Raw genomic sequence first — 19,962 nt, 5'->3', positions numbered from 1 at the left:
AATGGAAAATAACTCCAATTGCAACACGTAGAATGCAATGAAAACAAAAAAGAAAAAAAATCAATGGAAAAAAGAAGAAATCAACGATAAACAACAAGAAATCAACGATAAACAACAAGAAATCAACGATAAGGAACAAGAAATCAACGATAAAGAACAACAAATCAACGAAAAGGAACAAGAAATCAACGACAAAAAAATCAATGAAAAGAGCAGAAATATTCCACGATACCGAAAAAAATGGTGAATAGACAGCCAATGTATACCGCTACAAAACTGTTAATCAGAAAATCTATCTCAATGTAAAAGTCCAGAATGAGAATTAGCGTATTGCGTTGTAAGTCCCAGCGCGTGGTGAATCTAAATTGTAAATGAGTAAAGGAAAAAAAAGGAAAGAGTGTTGCTGTGTAAAAGTGTGCAACGACGGAAAACGAAGGTGAAAAGTGTGCAACAAACGCAATTAAGAAAAAGGTGAGAGAGAGGAGGAGAGGAGAATCACATTACACCAGTGAAAAGTGATGCAAGAGGAGGAGGGGAAGAGGAGGAGGAAGAGGGGTGGGAGGGAGAGGGATTTCTGTTTTAATCGTGTGAAGGAAGGAAGAGGGAGAAATAAGGACAATAGGGAGGGAGAAGGGAGGAGTAGGAAGGGGGGAAGAAGGAGGATGAAGAGAGAAGGAGGAGCATGAAGGGGAGGAAGGGAGAGGAGAGAAGGGGGAGGAAGGGGGAAGGAGGAGAAGGAAGAGAGAAGGAAGAGGAGGAGGGAGCAAGGAAGGGGAGGAAGGAGAGGGGAGAGAAGGGGGAGGAAAGGGGAAGGAGGAGAAGGAAGAGAGGAGGAGGAGAGAAGGGGGAGGAAGGGGGAAGGAGGAGAAGGAAGAGAAAAGAAAAAGACTTATAAAGTACAGAAAATTAATTCCCAGCTCCAGAATTTAATACAGACGATTTCCAGAATAATTCCCAGTTCCAGTACCTAAATTCCAGAGTAATTCCCAGTTCCAGTACCTAAATTCCAGAGTAATTCCCAGTTCCAGTACCTAAATTCCAGAGTAATTCCCAGTTCTAGTACCTAATATAGTCTAATTCCAGAGTAATTCCCAGTTCCAGAATCCAATTGTAGTCGATCCCCAATTCCACCCATTCCAGTATTTATTCTGTGACGCTCCAGAGGAATTTAATGCCCTCGGCCTTGTGATAAAAGGCCGCCCTTGACACCAATTAAAGAAACCTGGAAATACGTGTCAATGAGATGTGGGTTGTAGGTTGAGGTCAGGAAGAAGGAAGAGGTGATGAAGATGTAAGAATGAGGAGGAGGCGATGAAGAGGTAGGAATGAGGAGGGGGAGGAGGGGGTAGGAAGGAGAGGTGATGACGTGGGAGGAAGCGGAGGTGGTGATGAAGAAGGAAGAATGAGAGGTGATAGAGAGTGTAGGAGGAAGGAGGAGGTAGAAAGGAGGAATAAGGAATGGTAACGAGGGAGAAAGAGGAGGACAAAAGGGAGGAAGAGGAACCCAGAGAAGAAAAATGGAGGTAGAGAGAATAAGAAGGAAGTTAGAAAGACAAAATATATGTTCTTGAGAGAGAGAGAGAGAGAGAGAGAGAGAGACAGAGAGAGAGAGAGAGAGAGAGAGAGAGAGAGAGAGAGAGAGAGAGAGAGAGAGAGAGAGAGAGAGAGAGAGAGAGAGAGAGAGGATAGGCACAGAACTGAAAATGGGAGAGTTCGAGAGAGGGAGGGAGGTGGATAGGGGAGAGAGAGAGGGGGAGGGGTGGGGGGAGGAGGGGTAGGGAGGAGAGAGAGGGGAGGGGAGGGTGAGGGGAGGAGGGAGGGGAGGAGAGAGAGGGGAGGGAGGTGTGCTATTTTAGGCAAAGCTGAGATTTACCTGGAAGAGGAGGAGGTGGGGGGGGGGCGCTGGGAGGGGGGCTGGGAAAGGAGGAGGAGAGATTGAGGGCGAAGGGGGGGGACAAGCTGTTCTTTTTACCGTCGAATATTTTTGGACACCATTTTGATCCGACTGAGAGAGGGACACAGACAGACACAGACACGGTGACAGACAGACAAACAAAACAGTAAATTCACCTTATAAACAGACATAAAAAAGGACAAATAGACACAATATGATAAACAAACACACAGACTAGAAGGTAAGGCGTCAGTCAAACACACACACACACACACACACTCAGAACCATCACATCATACACCCTAAGACAAACACACTCTTCCCTCCCCTTTCCTCTTCACCTCCCTCCCATCTCCCTCACCCCTCCCTCTCCTCCCATCTCCCTCACAAACAGCCATCAAAAACAACCAACCAGTTGGCACTGTCATCCATTAATATTCGTACCAAGACCCTCACACATATTTCCCCTGACCTTGACAATGTAACTGATGATGATGATGGAGGATGGTGTGATGATGATGTTGTTGGTGATGATGATGATGGTGATGGTGATGGTGAGGATGGTGATGGTGGTGGTGGTGGTGATGGTGATGATGATAGTGATGATGGTGTTGATGATGGTGATGGTGATGGTGATGATGATAGTGATGGTGATGATGGTGATGATGATGGTGATGGTGATGATTTGGAGGAGGAAGAAGAGAAGGGGGAGGAAGAGGAGGAGGGGGAAGAGGAGGAGGAAGAGGAGAAGGATGGGAAAGAGGAGGAGAAGGAAGAAGAAGAGGAGGAAGAAGAAGAGGGGGAGGAGGAAGAAGAGGACATGGAGAAAGAGGAGGAGGGAGAAGAGGACAGGGAGAAAGACGAAGAGAAAGACGAGGAGGAAGAGTAGGAAGAAAAGAAGGACAAGAAGAAAGAGGAGGAAGAGAAGGGGGGGGGCAAAAGAGGAGGAGGAGGAGGAGGAGCTGCCCCCCTCCCCCTCGACAGCCGTGTGAACCTGGCCAGTGGACAGAACGAGAACAAACACTTGTGACTCAGCTACTGACAATGACCTGACTTCCTCAGAGGGACAGGGGCAGGCTGGTGACTAGACCTGGCTTTACGTGAGAGACTGATGACTGGACTGACCTTATGGGAGCGACTGGTGACTGAACTGGCGTGATTGGTGAGACTGGTGACTGAACTGACCTTATGGGAGAGGCTGGTGACAATGACCTGGTTTAAGGAGTGGACTGTGTTGAGATGCCTCGGTTAACAGTGGCTGTCATGACCTTGCTGCTCACCATAACACTGGCCATACGAGTGTGTTGATGGTGGTGTGACTGGCTCGTGAAGTGACCGCAACTTACACGAGACAACTGCCCTGACCTGACTTTGACTTTAGAATGACCTAATTGACTCGTTACCAACAACGCTTTCCCCTCTTATTACGAGAGAGGGGGAGGGGGACCTGGCTGGCTTAAAAGATAATCACCATTTCTCTCACTTCTTTGTCCCCTTTTTTCTCCACTCCCCCCCTCCCTTTTCTTCCTCCTACTTCCTCCATCTCCTTTCTTTCTCCCACTTCTCCCCCTTCATCCCACTCCTCCATATCCTTCTTCTATCCACTCCCCCATCCTTCTTCCTCCCATTTCTTCCCCTCCACTACTCCTCCCACTTTCCTTCTCCCTCCCACTCCCCCCCTTCCTTCCTCCCTGTAGCCTAAGAGAGAGAGAGAGAGAGAGAGAGAGAGAGAGAGAGAGAGAGAGAGAGAGAGAGAGAGAGAGATCTATACACTGCATCCATGAGTGACATAGCCCCAGTATTGACATAAGAACGACACAGGGACCTCCAACTCGCTCTAGTAGACGAGAGAGAGATGAAAGGCGATATGCAGCAGGAGGAGGAGGAGACGGGACTCACTGTCTTGTATTGTTAACACCATTTGTAGTGTCCTGTGAGCATAGCGGACCGTGTAGTGTCGTCAACCATAACATTTAGGTGGTTGACTGTGTCCATATACCGAGGCTTTGTGTCCAGGAGGTTGAACGAGAGGGTGTTTGGGGGTGTAGCTCAATGACAGACAGACAGACAGAATGACAGAATGACAGACAGACAGACAGACACAGACATCAGACTACTTCAATGTTTGGGTTGGTCTGTGTTAGCTTGTTAGTGTGGCGGTGTTGTGTGTGGTTGTGCAGGGAAGGATATCAGATACATTGACGATACATGTAGGTGATATATTTATATGTATATTTACCTGTGATACGTGTTTTTATCTATATTGTACATCTATACCACACCTGTATCAATTACACACCTGCACCACACACCTGTACCACTAACACACCTGCATCACACACCTGCACCACACACCTGTACCAATAACACACCTGCACCACACACACCTGTACCAATAACACGCACCACACACTGTACCTAACACACCTGCACCCACTGTACCAATAACACACCTGCACTCTGACACACCTGTACCAACAACACACCCATCACACACCTGCACCACACACCTGTACCACTAACACACCTGCATCACACACCTGCACCACACACCTGTACCAATAACACACCTGCACCACACACCTGCACCACACACCTGTACCAATAACACACCTGCACCACACACCTGTACCAATAACACACCTTTAACACGGACTATACGCCATTATTACTTCAGCACCAAATTGCAGTGAAGAAATACTGCCTTCATAACACGGTGTTCAATAAACTCTTCCCGCCACAAGGATTACCTGTGATTGGGATTAGTGGTTATTTGCAAGGATTACCTGTGATTGGGATTAGTGGTTATTTGAGATTAGTTGAGATTGGACTTAGTGAAGATTGAGATTAGTTATGAGGTAATGAGTTCCTGTAGGAGAGAGAGAGAGATGCCCTACCACCACTACCACCAACACTAGCCTCCTTACCTTCAGTCCCCCCCTCACCCCTCCCCCCTCACCAGCACACCACACACCGTGACCGTCATTGTAATGGTGATTTCACGGGCTGGAAGACAATGCCTCCTGCTCGTCACGTGACCCATTGAGAGGCGGGAGGACCCAGTGAGGAGAGTGGGGGAGAGGGGTGGTCATCCTCATTGAATTAATTAATGAGAGGGAAGTAGAGAGGGGTGGAAGAGAGAAGGAGGAGATAGGGAGAAAGAGGAGAATCTACCTCAATACCTTCTCACTAATTATCACCCTACTTCTCCCTCCCTCCCTCTCTCCCTCCCTCCCTCACAGAAGAAGGGAGAGCTGCCATCACAGGTTGTCGTGATTGAGCTGCCTCTCGACACCTTGTTCGACAATAATGGTTATGAACTGATTAGGCCTTCTGGTGCCCGGTGAGAGGGGGGGTGGAGGAAGGGGAGAAGGGAGGAGAGAAAGGGAAAGGAGGAGGAAAGAATGTCCTGGTTGAAGGGAGAGAGAGGCAGGTGAGAAAAGAGGAAGATGATGGAAAAGGGGAGGGTTTGGTAAGGGAAGGGAAGGAGAGGGAAAGAAAGGAGGGGAAGGGGGGGAGGGAAAGGAGGGGATAGGCTATTATATGCCCTGATTCACTCCTCTTACGTGTACAGTAGTTCCCATAATACCTCTGATGTTTATGATCGGTGAGGAGGAGGGAAAGGGGGGGGGAGGGGGTGAAAGGTGCAGGAGAGGGAGAAAAGAGAGAATAAAAGGGAGAAGAAGGAAATAGGGGTAAGTGGGAGAGGGAAGGAAGAGAGGTAGAATGATAAGGGAGAGGATCAGAGACAGAAAGAAAAGGAAAGAAAGGGGGAGGAAACATCACCTCTTCTACACCTTCAACCCCTCCGTCACTAGATCCCCCCCCCCACCTCCTCCTCCGTCACAGCTCTATAACCCGTAATGATGCCCTCACCTGCCGTTTGGTTACTTCATAATCCACGGGCTGTAATTTGGCCAGGTGTCTCATTTCGTATAATGACTTACCTGCTAACATACGCGGCAGTAATGTTCACAGAGAGACCTGACTTGTGGGGGAAGGGGGGAGGGGGTGTTCATAAGAGACCTGACTTATGGGTGTGTGTCCAGAGACCTGACTCGTGGGTGTGTTGTTTCTCGTCACTTTTCTTTGCTTCCTGTTTGTTTATATCTATCAAAATTCATCTAATTCAAAATATATAAATTCTAAGCCCTTCCTCCTCTCATGGGTGCGTATTTTTACCGATTTCTCGATTTTTTTTAATATAATTTGTGTGTTTTTTTAGGTGTTTTTTGGGGGGGTGTCATTTTTGGATGGTCAAGAAACAACTACACAGGAATTACATATACTCATCATACAGACAGACAGGGATAAGCACAGTCATGTTTTTATCTATGTAATTACTATTTAAATTTTCTTATTTTTTCAGGTTTTTAACGAATATCTTAGTGTCCATGTTTTGGTATTTGTTATATGCACTGTCTATGTCTTTGTCACTGTCCTTGTTATTCCTTACCTGTACTGCCACTGTCTTTGTTATTCCTTACCTGTACTGTTACTGTCCTTGTTATTCCTTACCTGTACTGTCACTGTCCTTGTTATTCCTTACCTGTACTGTCACTGTCCTTGTTATTCCTTACCTGTACTGTCACTGTCCTTGTTATTCCTTACCTGTACTGTCACTGTCCTTGTCATTATTCACCTGTCTTGTCATACTGTATCATACTGTCACTGTCCTTATAACTCCTTCCCTGTACTGACGGTATCCTTGGTATCCTTCAGGTTCCTGGTGCGTGGCCTCACCTCTGGTCAGGACTACGTGGTGTATGTGTCGTCTCACACCTCCTACGGCAGGAGTCCTTACCGCCTGGTGGAGGCCTTCACCTTCAAGACGGCAGAGAACCGTATGCGTGAGTTCCCTAAACCAGGTCTTGGCTGGTAGGCACGGTGGGCACGGTGGGTTGGGTGGGCACTGGTGGGCACGGTGGGTGGGCTGGGTGGGCACTGTGGGTGGGCTGGGTGATGGTGACGGTGGGTGGGCTGGGTGATGGGGAGACGTGGGTGGGCTGGGTGATGGGAGAGGTGGGTGGGCACGGTTGCGAGGATAATGGAAGAATCAATTGAACAGAGAGATGGGTCAGTGAGAGGGAGGTGATGGGATAGTGAGAGAGAGGTGATGGGATGGTGAAAGAGAGGTGATGGGATGGTGAAAGAGAGGTGATGGGATGGTGAGAGGGAGGTGATGGGATAGTGAGAGGGTGATGGCGTCATATCTAGGAGGGGGGGTCACGGATAGGTTTAGTGGGTGATGGGAGGGAGAGAATGGGAGGTAGATGGAAGGGAAGAATGAGAAGGGGAGAGAGAGAGAGAGAGAGAGAGAGAGATGTGTGTAATGACAAGTAAACGATGATGGATATGAAAGAGGAAATAGAGACAAGAAAAAGGAGGAGGAGGAGGAGGAGGAAGGAAGAAGGAAGAGGGAAGGAGACAGGTGAATGTTAAGGTGCTAGATCCTGTTCTCGCAGACCGTCAGGAGAATAGGAATATTTTTCAGCAAATTGGATCGAAAAATAAGTTGAATTTTTAAGACTTTAGCTGGAAAATTGTAGTGATGGAGAGAAGCTTGTTAAGTAGGAGGAGAAAGAGGGAGAAGGGGGAGATAGAGGAGGAAGAAGGATGGGGAGGGGGGAGGAGGAGGAGAAGGAGAAGAATGCATAAGGGGACGAAGATGATTGGAAGGTTTTTATGGAGGAAATTGTATGTCTTCGTGGTTATAATGGAGGAGTAGGAAGAGTAGAAGAAGAATGAAGAAGAAGAGGAGGTGGAGGAGGGAAAGAAGAAAGAAGAGGAGGGGAAGAAGGAGGAGGAACAGCAGGAGATGGGGTGTCTGGGTAGTGATAGAGGGTGATGCAGTCGAGACCCTTCGCCGGAAGATAGCTGAAGACGTCCTCAGATGACCGACAAGACGAAGAAGAAGAAGAAGAAGGAGAACAAGACGAAGAAGAAGAAGAAGAAGAAGAAGAAGAAGAAGAAGAAGGAGAACAAGACGAAGAAGAAGAAGAAGAAGAAGAAGAAGAAGAAGAAGAAGGAAGAAGAAGAAGAAGAAGAAGAAGAAGAGGGCGAGAGGAAGGGGTTTAAGAGGAGGAAGTTGATTATAAAAGTGAAGGACATAACAGGAGGAGGAGGAGAATAGTGAGGAGAAGGAAGAAGGGGATGAATGTGTGTAAGAGAGGAAGAGGAGGTAAGAGGAAGAGGAGGAATCGATGGAAAAGTATGGAATGAAAATACGATGATAAAACAAGATTAGTAAAAGAGATGTGTGTGTGTGTGTGTGTGTGTGTGTGTGTGTGTGTGTGTGTGTGTGTGTGTGTGTGTGTGTGTGTGTGTGTATTCAGTAGCCTAATTACCTCGTCTAAAGAAGTATACAATATTGTTATAGATTCGATCAATATCCCTCCTATGTTGTTCATCTTAGTTGCATTGTGTATATAGAACGCTGTCGACACCGGCCTTAATTAATGTAGGAATTTATAACCATCCGCCTTAAGAGAACAATAAGCTAATTTGTCGGATAAAATCGGATAAAAAAAAAGACCACCTGAACGTTCTCTCTATCCACCAGCAGTGAATCGGGTGTAAGGTTGAACGTTTAGTCAAGTCTGCTCGATTTTGTTTGTGTCCTTGTCTCATTGTATGTTAGCAATTCATTATTCGATCTGTGTGAAATTTATACACATGATTGGGGTAACAGATAGGTAGATACAGGTAAAGTTTAGTTAATATTGGTCAAGGATTAAAGTTAATATTACTGAAAATGTAAATTGTTTAAGATAATCGATCTTTTGTGAGTTGTTCTGGGAGGGACTTTTGTATTGTTATATACCACCATCAAGCACAGCACAGGGGAGCACTCTTACCTGTCCTGCACGATCACCTGTATCATGCGTGACCTTATTTAAGTAAAAGGTCACAAACGTTGGTCATTAACCCCCTTGAGTACAAGAAATTAGTCATTTGAGTACAATGAAGTTTCTTGGTAGGATATATTTAACACCCTTGAATTTAATTCCCTGAGTACAATGCCATCATATGCTCAAAGGATTAAATCATTGTTTTCAAGGGGTTAACAGTATCTTACAGGGCTACTTCATTGTACTGTACTCAAAGGAAGTAAGTCAACGTACTCATGGGGTTAACAGCTGAGCTAAGGGTCAAGCTTGGTTAAAATCAGCCTGGTTATAGAGGTTGTTTGCTTGCTTGTTTGTTTGTTTGTTTGTTTGTTTTTCTAGTTCCACTGGAGTTTGCTTTATTACACTCATACATCATCTTCGACCTTAAAAGAAGCTCCTAACTTAATACTGACCTTTGTGCTCCCCCCTTGCTTGAATCAGGTCACATATTTAAGGTCAACCGGGTCAGAGGTCACGATTACAGTGGTCATCTAAGTGGGATCACCTTAAGATTAACCACCCCAATGCTAACCCAACCCAATCCAACCCAACCCAATCCAACCCAACCCAACCTCACCTCATCTCCCAATAGCGTTAGGGTGGTCAATCTTAAGGTGAGATAAACTGGGGGGGGGGTAGAGATTCTTCAGGTGATCTCCAGGTATAAAATAAAGCCCATATGTGTCTACCAAGCATCACTGTTACCTGTTGTCTAATTAAGTCATTAGATGCACCTCTTAATATTAAGGTATAATAAACTAGATTATTATACCATTAATATTAACTTAAATATTGTATATAATTATAGCTATATTTACCATAAACATTCATTTATTACAAATTTATATAACATCTTTTGGTATAATGTTTATAGTCATTTATCTTAGAATTAAAAGTTCAGACATTTGATATTTGAGTGTTAAGTCATTAAAGTCAATCTTAAGGTCATTTCAAGTTTTAATATAAGGTCCGAAAAATTCTGTAATACTAAATAAGCTCATCTTAATGTCAAGTCATCTCAGTTTGTGTTGCAGAATTTCTCTTAAATGTTTGGTATAGGTTATGTAGGTATTCAGGTTATTTCCTTATGTAAAGTCATGTTAATTTGCATCTCAGGTCATTTCAGGTCATCTTAAGTCTTAATATAAGGTCATTAATTGTTTTTCTTTAGGACACTCGACTTAAGTCACGAAATTATGATATCAGGTCACTCAATCTTTTCAGGTCAATATATATATATGATATCAGGTCACTAATAATGATCTCATGTCAGTTTAGATTTTAATTACAGGTCATCAGTTACAGGTCACTGGAATCTGAGCTTCATTTCCTTGGCTAAAATAATCTTTGTTAGTTTCCAGGTGGAGGAGATGGTTCCTGGGGTGATGTTTTGTTATTATTTCGTTAATATCAATGTTATTAATACACAACTACTCTCATGTTAGTACCTACATCCACCAAAACATCCATATCTATCCACCAGCATCCACCTAAACTCTCCCCTACCCCCTCCTCCCTCACTCTCAAACGTATGCACACAGACACGCACACACACGCACATACACACACAGACACGCACAGACACGCACACACACATCACCCACCAACTCACTCACAAAAAACATCCTCATCCAACAACACCCAGTAATTGCCTCATCCAAACAACATCCTCACCCACATAACATCCACACCCACCAATCCCCTTCACCCAAAACAACCCACATCCACTAAAACACACCACCACCACCACCACCCACACCACCACCACCACCCACACCAACATCACCCTCTCTCCCACCACCACCACCACCCACCACCACCACCACCCACACACCACCACCACCACCCCACCACCACCACCACCACACATCACCTCTCACCACCACACACAACATCACCCTCTCTCTCCCTCATCATTAACACCTCCGATGCTTCACCTGTGTCTTATCTCCGTCCTCAAGCAGGTAGCACGTCTTCACCACCCTCCCTCTCTACCATCATCATGTTCGTATGTGGGGTGGGAGCCATCGTCATCATAGTCATCATTGTCGTCACCGTCGTCAGGTTGAGGCTGAGGAAGTCAAGTCATAAGTGTGTGAGAAGGACGGCCACCGCTACTGTCTCTGAGCTGCCTAAGGATATCTTGTCCGGAGACCAGGTGAGGTGGCATAGAGAGAGAGGGGAGGGTAGGATGGACGGAAGGAAGGGAGAGAGGGAGGGTAAGATGGACGGAAGGAAGGGAGAGAAAGTGAGGGACGGAGGGGGAAGGAGAGAAAGCGAGGTAGGGAAGAGGAGGAGAGAGAGAGAAAAAGAAAGAATGTGAGAAAGGGAAAAGGAGAGAGAAAGGGGAATAGAAAGATAGAGAGAGAGACAGAGAGAGAGAGAGTCTACCCAATACACAACCTCCTGTCACCATTACCTTAGCTTTGGTGTCGAACTCTGGTCTTCAGGAGTACAGACGACAATGTTACCAGACCACCATAAACATTACTCCTCTTTATTCATTACAAAATAATGTCGAGCAGAATGTCATTGCAAATGATGTTGTTATTTTAATTTGCATTTCATCTTTTTTTTTTGGTGGTCGAGTTGCAATTAAAATCATGACAAGTTCACATGAGCTTCGAAATGGGGTTAATTATTTTGATCCATTTAAAAAGGACTAAACCCTCGTCTAATTTCGTCCATTTGCAAATTAATGTATAGCTAATGAACGCTGTGTGTGTGTGTGTGTGTGTACACTTTACCTGTCAGTATTTAGACCACCTGAGTTAATAACAAGTACAACAGGAATCCTTATTTGCAACACTCACGGTCTTCATTAATTTCGTATATTGTTATCTACCTGTTATCTACCTGTGGCTCACTCACTAATTCCTTGTCTTCTCTCCCTCAACAGAAACAGTCGCCGGATGGGAAGGAAGGACCAGCCAGCGGGAACCACCTCTCTAAGAGCTCCCAGCTGACTGTGAAGGACGCTGCACACACCAAGGAGAGCATCCCCCTCCAACCCATCATCCGCCAGTCCTCCAGGCCCCTGCAGCCCATCATCAAGGAGAACGGCCGCTCCGACAACGGTGGCAAGAGCTCCCAGGGGCGGACGGTACTCTTCGTGGAGCCACCCAAGCCACAGGGTGGAATCCTGGTGAATAAAAACGAAGTGCCGAGAACCACGTATGACTCCATGTACCAGAGCAGGAGAGGACCCATGAAAGGACCCAACGGCGACGTGGTGTCTCACAACCTGTACCTGCCCCGGGGGTCGTACTCCGACTCACTCCACACCCTGCACGTGGGCCGAGGGGTCGACGGCCTTGGCGGGTACTCGGACAGGGATCTGTCTATGGTAAGGGATCGGGAGCCCCCCTCCATTTTAAGGGATCCCCCTTCCATTTTAAGGGACCGGGATCCTCCACCATCCATTTTAAGAGACCGGGATCCTCCACCATCCATTTTAAGGGACCGGGATCCTCCACCATCCATTTTAAGGGACCGGGATCCTCCACCATCCATTTTAAGGGACCGGGATCCTCCACCATCCATTTTAAGGGACCGGGATCCTCCACCATCCATTTTAAGGGACCGGGATCTTCCACCATCTATTCTAAGGGATCGAGAGCCACCCTTGGGCAGATACCGGGCCTCGCTCGACGACCGGGGAGACACCGGGGAGTTATTGGACCCACAGTTCTCTTCTAGCGCTTCCAGCACCCTAGGCAGGGAGCCCTACGGTTCCCCCCGCAGTGCCATTAGGAGCGGGGGCGTTGCCCTGGTTACCTCTCCTCCCTTCACACGTGAGCTCGGCAGGGACATGAGTAGGGACCTGCCAAGGGATCTTGGTCGGGACCTGCCAAGGGATCTTGGTCGGGACCTTCCTAGGGATCTTGGTCGGGATCTTCCTAGGGATCTTGGTCGGGACCTTCCTAGGGATCTTGGTCGGGATCTCCCTAGGGATCTTGGTCGGGATCTTCCTAGGGATCTTGGTCGGGACCACCCGAGGGAGAGGGACCACCCGAGGGACAGGGAACACCCGAGGGAGAGGGACCACCCGAAGGACAGGGACCACCAGAGGGAGAGGGACCTAGGCAGGGACCCCAGTGGCCACATCTTCACCTTCCCCACCCGCACTGTTAGTCACGAGTACGACCCCTTGATCCCCCGGTCGCCGCCCCCCATCTCCTGCATGAAGAAGTCGCCCAGTGTGAGTGCGTCTGTGGGCCGCCACTACGACCCGCCGCCCCGCAGGTCTGAGGGCAGTGGGTACCGCTCCCTCCCGCGTCCCAGCAAAACCCGCGGGGCAGAGGCGGACGCCCTGCTCAAGTACCGTTCCTTGGACAGACGTTTCGACCTGCCTTTCAGTGGGTCTTTGCCCCGACCTGAACCCGAGGTGGGTGAGGAGACCCCGCCCCAGCACCGCCGCTACAGCGGGTCGCCCCGCATGAGGTTCGGGGACGAGAAGCACTTCCACGTGTACCACGACAAAGAGAAAAAACAAGATGGTTTGGATGATATGGATGAGAGTTTTGTATGAAATGTTTTATGAAATATATGTTTTTATTGGTGTATAAACCTACTTTTTAAACCCTTAGGTTAAATTTTTTCAGTACACAGGAAATAGAACAATTTATCATATGTTAAGCCAATAAAAAAAAGTAAAACATATTCCTTAAATGTTCCCTACAATATACTGATGACTGTTCCATCCATGTGACAACAGCTTGGCGGACCTTCACCTCCCGTGGCCACCACCAGACCTTCACCAGCTACACCAGAAGCCCTGATCACCCTTAGGTCCAGTCCCAGTCACAGGAGTCAGGTCCTATTAGAGGAGTCAGGTCCAGTGTTCCAGTTACAGGAATCATTTTACATCCACAGGTACTTGAGTCGGGTCAGGCACCCAAGTTGACTAACACTACTAACACAAAACATAGTGAAGGAGCCGACACGGTCACTGTGCTCACCTTAACGTGTAGCAGACCTATAATATATTCTCGCTCTTTATTTGAATTATGGGAAATCTTTACAAAGTAAGAATTGCGAGGTGAAGTGGCCACTAATATTATCTGAGAGCATAACACATCGCCATGGTAGCTGCGTACGTGTGCGTCACCTCATTATTGATCTAGACACCGAACCCGATAGTCGATGTTGGACAAACTGGGTCTTGGGACACACGGACACAAAAAATGACATCTACACCTCAACCCGACACATAATGTAAGGTTATAGAAGGCAGGCAAGTAGTCAGTTCATTTCAACAGACATGACTTTTTTGTGTTGAATGTTAAAATATAGACCCACTGTAAGCTAGTAGGTACTTCACTTATAAAACATGACACATAGCCTACATTATACCTCATACTTAAGTATACTCAAGACAACTTACAGCCGAGAACATGAACTCTTTAAGTAAGGCTATACACGACGCTGTAATCAAAATACAAAATACACAATACAGCCCTCGTGTAAATACAGTATGTTGGTGACACTTTCATTTCCAGTCGACACGTGTAATATTTTTTTCTTATTCACTGTTACGTCACCGGAGTTGTAGTGACAGACACACATACACAACTGATAAATAAAATAATATTACCGTATAGTCAATTTTGTGAGCGCTCCTATTTTTTATTGAATTACTGTTGTTCATTTTATTATTAATAGTATCATTATTATTAGTAGTAGTAGTGGTAGTTGTTGCTTTTGTAATAGTAAGAGTAGATGTAGCAGTAATTGTAGTGATGATAGTAGTAGTAGTAGTGCCGTTACAAGCCACTGTAACATGAATTTGAAATACACTTTGGTTAACGAGAAACAAATTTAGATATGAAATACCTTGGTTAACAAGACATACATCTAAATTGACAACTAGACGATTAAAATATACTTTTTCTCTGGACTAAGCATTTAAAGGACAGTAAATAGAATGTTAAGAAAATATTATAATAGTTTAATAGAAAGTCAAAAGAGAATGAATGAATTATATATGAAGGGAGAAGTTACTGAATACAGAAGAAGGCAGTAGCGGAGAAAAAAAACACCATTAATGATAGCTAAACATTTAAGTTACAATTTTATAATAGTCTGCGATTAAAGAAAACTGGAATAGAAACTAAATATTGTGGAGGGGTAACTATGATGAATATTTCTTATCTTCTTCAGGAAATTTGATCCTCATGTCAGTATTATCTTAAGTGGGTATTTGAAGCATAAGATGAAATAAAAGTAATATTAAACAAACTCTGGTGAAAGATAACTACTTTTACCTATTATCTAAGATACTGAGAATATATCAGGGTTAAATTTTTACGCTTAAGAAGACTCACAAGTAAAATAAATTTAGACTTTAGTAAGAAACAGGCCAACACACCCATTTAATGATATTAGACTCTCTCTCTCTCTCTCTCTCTCTCTCTCTCTCTCATGAGGTAAACATATATACACATCTTAGAGAGACTGAGAGCTGACACCATCTGACACCATCTGACACCATCTGACACCACCTGACACCATCTGACACCACCTGACACCACCTGACACCATCTGACACCATCTGACACCACCTGACACCACCTGACACCACCTGACACCATCTGACACCACTTATCACCCACCACCACCAATGACAAAACAAACAACAAAAAACTACAACAATAACAACAATGAGTAAAGAAATAGAGAAGAGAAAGTGAAAAATAAACTAAAAAAAATAGACAAAAGAAATACAAATAAAATAAAACACCAAATGAAACACAAAGGGAAAGAATAATAAAGAAACAATAATAAAGAAACATAAGATAAATTAGAAATGAAGGTAAACAAGAAAGGAAATTGAGTATAAAAAGAAAAAACAAAGAAGTAGAGAGAAATGACAAAAAAAAATAGTGAAAAAATATGAAAAACACCAAATACATTACACCAAAAATAAATAAAGGAAGATAAGCAATAAAATAGATGACGGGAGAATAAAGGAAAGAGAAGAAGATTAAAATAATACAAAAATAGAATTAACAGAGAAAACTCAAAATTAAAAAGCTAAAAAAATATATATATATATATTAAAAATGGAAAAAATTGCTGAATATGAAGAAAAAAATATTAAGTAACACAAACACACAAACGGCATTACTTTGACAACTAAAATCACTAACAAGTAATTAGTGTAATGCTTTAGCCATAGTCAAAAGCTAATCAATGTAATAAAACCACCTTTAGCTTTATTACAAGTGACTACTATGTGTGTGACGAAATATTTTGACAAACCTACAAGAGATATGATGGAATCTATTATGCCTGGGGTCTATTATAACTGGGGTCTATTATAACTGGGGTCTATTATGCCTGGGGTCTCTTATAACTGGGGTCTATTATGCCTGGGGTCTATTATAACTGGGGTCTATTATGGCTGGGGTCTATTATAACTGGGGTCTATTATGGCTGGGGTCTCTTATAACTAGGGTCTATTATGCCTGGGGTCTATTATAACTGGGGTCTATTATGGCTGGGGTCTATTATAACTGGGGTCTATTATGCCTGGGGTCTATTATAACTAGGGTCTATTATGGCTGGGGTCTATTATAACTGGGGTCTCTTATAACCGGGGTCTATTATGCCCACAACCACTCCAATACCTACATATCTTCTTCCCCACACTATCCTCCCCACACTTCCTTCCCCATACTACCTTTCTCCCCACACTATCCTTCCCACACTATCCTCCCCGCACTATCGTCCCCTCACTATCCTCCCCATACTATCCTCCCCACTACCTATCCTCCCCACTCATCCTCCCCACACTATCCTCCCCTCACTATTCTCCCCCCACTATCCTCCCCTCACTATCCTCCCCATACTATCCTCCCTACACTATCCTCCCCACACTGGTCGTGGCCAGTAGAACCCTCAATTGTATCTGTCAGTGAAGCAATATTGGTGGAGCGACTCAGGGCCAGGTCGAGGCCATGGCTAGGGCAGGTAGGGGATTATTAAGGCCAACCGCTCTGACCTGGGACAACACATGTGGTAGGAAAGACGGAAGGGGGAAGGGAGAGACAGACACAGGTAGAGGAGGGAGAGAGAGAGAGGGGTAGAGAAGGGAGAGAGAGAGGGGTAGAGAAGGGAGAGAGAGAGGGGTAGAGGAGGGAGAGAGAGAGGGGTAGAGAAGGAACTTGGAAGAGTGAAGGAGGGAGGTAGTGAAGGAAGCTTGAAAAGAAAGAAGAGGAAGGAGAAGGATAGGAAGGAAGAGACGTAGAAATTGAATGTACAAAGAGAGAGATAGAGATTCACCAATTACGAATAGACAAACTTGGCTGTTCGTTAATAAATGAATAAGATATCTTCACTGTTGCTCCACTGTTTGTTATAGTAACGATGTCGAATCAAATGTTGCCCCAAAATATTCCGTTTGCTGTGAGGTGTTTGTTGCACCGAATTACAAACACATTCCTATTGAGAAAGAAAACAAGAGTAAAGTAACATCACACGCTTGACTACAAGAAATGAGGAAATACGTCCGGTTAAATATGGGTTACATTTATATAAGCAAAAAACAAATTGAATTTACAGATAACAAAAAAAGTAACAATGAAAAAAATAATAATGCAAATGACTAAATAAAAGGTAAATTTAACCAAGAAAATATATCCCTTGGCGTACAATGTTTTTTGCCATGCATAATTTAAGACAACATTAATGTGCCACAATCATAAAATTAATCAAAACAAAATAAGAACAAATTCAAACCTAACCATTACAGGACATTACTCTTGCTCAACACCCTGTGAAAATAACACTTTATAAACATATCATTATTTAACTTTTGGTTTTTCCTTTTCAATGCGTTCTTCTGTTTCGTGTCCCTGTTCCTGAATTTAAGTTGACTAAAAATTCTCATCTTTATATAAACGTTTACCAACAACTTTTCATACTTAGGAGAGAAGAAATCAAAAAGATTATCCATATCACAAGTTAATTAATCATGGCATAATCTCACCAGTCTTTATCTTTAGGGAAGCGATGGAATTTTAAATGTCTGTGGCTTTTCTTGTCCTTCCTACAAAGACAACCATGACAGCCACGTGGAGTCATTACCTGTAACTTTGGTTTTGTCACACTGAACGACTCTTCAATGTCCAGTCATATTTTGTCTTTATTTATTTTCTTTACTGGGATTAGCCCACCCCGGCACAGGTCACTCACCCACATCAGTGTCTGGGGCGAAAATGTAATAATAATAATAATAATAATAATAACAACAATAATAATAATAATAATAATAAAGAACCACAAAGAAATACAAAGATTCAATAAAGATCAAGAGTGAGAAACAATATACAGTACAGGGTCTGTATGTTGTGTTGTCAAAGGTAAGAGAGACAATTGAGACCCTAAAATTGTGTGTAAATGAGACAGAAAGTCAAATGAGCAACCTGGGACTTGGTCACATATGGCAGCAGGGTCTACCATTAGACAACACATTATGCTCCCAATATCTTCCCAGACGTCATATAACCAAATAGTCTTTGTTGCAGACGACACTCACGCGACAGTGGCGCTATCTATCGGTGACCGACCCAACTACTAAGTGCCCAGTTCGTGATTTGATGCTGTTTTTTTTAGGCACGCATCTGTATGGGGAAGTGGAGCTTCCTTACTCTACCTTCCTGGTGGTACCGTGGCCAGATGATGTGGAGTAACTCGTTCAGTGCTGACCTCTCCTCGTTTTCTTTTCAATACTGACGACTCTGGATTACCTTCTGTGTTTTGAGTGATTAGTGAACTGAATAAGAACACAAAGACTATAGAAATAGCTGACATTAATGTTATATAAACGGTGGTGACGTGTTAACAGTTCTTTGTTGACAGGACCACAAACAGTCGGCAGACAGCTCAGGTACACAGGCTCGTGCAGGTGAGGCCGCTTCCATTCTCTTAACAAACACTTTGCAACTTTACAATTTTGTTTTATGTGTCACGTATTATTGATGCATTATGTCAGGGATAACAGTAAATGTGGTAGAGTTGTGAAGGTGTACTCAACACGTATGAACTCTGCAGTATGTTTTGCAACTCATTCATCTTGACGCTAGCAATTTAAATGCAGAAGGGAAGTTAAGAAACAGCGATATAAATCTACGAAAATAAAGTGAAATTTGATATTACTAGGAACAGTGGACGTGTTAATTACCCAACCACATAACAAACAACCTTGTCAATTATTTTGCATAAGTGGGTAACAATATATAGATTATGGTCCGTAATGATAGCGCCTAAGATGTGTCCATAATTTATCTACTATACTCATTAAGCATCTGTAGAGACTATTATTATATATCCACTTACCAAAGTTTTCTTACAAATATAATGTTTGTTTGTTTTAACCTTTTGAGCCATAGTTATTTTCCCTCCGCCGACGGACAACCCGAGATAGTTGTTGATGGAGCGGCTGAACTTTGATGCGCTTTTTCTTTTATAATGGCGTCGCTCCGCTGGTTAACAATGAAAACAAAAGCAAAGCGTCTTGCATAAAATTCCACCAAATACGTGACCAAACTTCCTTAATTCAGATAGATTTCACATAACCTCACAGAAATGGTTTTGATTGTATAAACTGTATCCCATTTTGGAAAGTTTCTTACTATTGAAGTAGAAAATATACCGCAAGAGTTGATTACGAAAATGGATAATATACTCGTTCCCAAAGCTCCTACAGACAGACTTGATTATGCTATATAACCCCTCCCTCCACCTCTTCCCCACCAGTTGCCTTGGTGGATAATATAGTAAGAATTAAAGCCTTATTATATACCGAAGGAAGACTACGATCTGCCCGTACTCGGTAGCCTCAGCAGTCATAATCGAATGCATCTTCTTCAGTGAAATATTGCTACTACACCCCAACGAGGCAAAAATCCTTCTTCCTTGACCCGTTAACATTCCCTCTAGTTAAACGTTCTTCACTGGTCCCCCCTTCAGTAGCCGACAGACCTTGACATTACACACAGGCAGAGTCAAGGCTGAGGCAGGTGCTCGTGTAGTCTGTGGGTGTTAATTGATTTTACAGGTGAGGGGATTGTAAGTGCCAATTGATTTGTGATGTTAAAAGTTATAAGCGGTTGTTGATTTTGTGGTTTTGTGGGGTTTTTAGTACTAAGTGTTGGCGTTTTAAATGCTTGTTGA

At 44.1% G+C, this 19,962-nt stretch overlaps 1 protein-coding gene across 4 annotated transcripts in view; it reads left to right on the top strand.

The window, feature by feature from the left end:
* Positions 1-19,962, top strand: part of LOC121876969 (synaptogenesis protein syg-2-like) — a gene marked incomplete at its 5' end in the record, with an annotated part of 122,371 nt that overhangs the window by 43,878 nt on the left and 58,531 nt on the right. The window contains 4 exon segments of one of the 4 annotated variants that reach the window (XR_006090858.1): positions 6,617-6,738; positions 10,746-10,942; positions 11,684-13,283; positions 13,502-13,659. Coding sequence is in view for 1 of the 4 variants with exons in the window: in XM_042382549.1 (XP_042238483.1) it covers positions 6,617-6,744; positions 10,746-10,942; positions 11,684-13,283; positions 13,502-13,575 (1,999 nt within the window). 4 annotated transcript variants of the gene reach the window in all.

The sequence above is a fragment of the Homarus americanus genome, unplaced genomic scaffold (genome assembly GCF_018991925.1).
Source record: "Homarus americanus isolate GMGI-L3 unplaced genomic scaffold, GMGI_Hamer_2.0 scaffold53880, whole genome shotgun sequence".
Taxonomy (NCBI): Eukaryota; Metazoa; Arthropoda; class Malacostraca; order Decapoda; family Nephropidae; genus Homarus; species Homarus americanus.
Note: the sequence above shows the minus strand (reverse complement) of the source record. Positions and strands in the feature narration are given on the sequence as shown.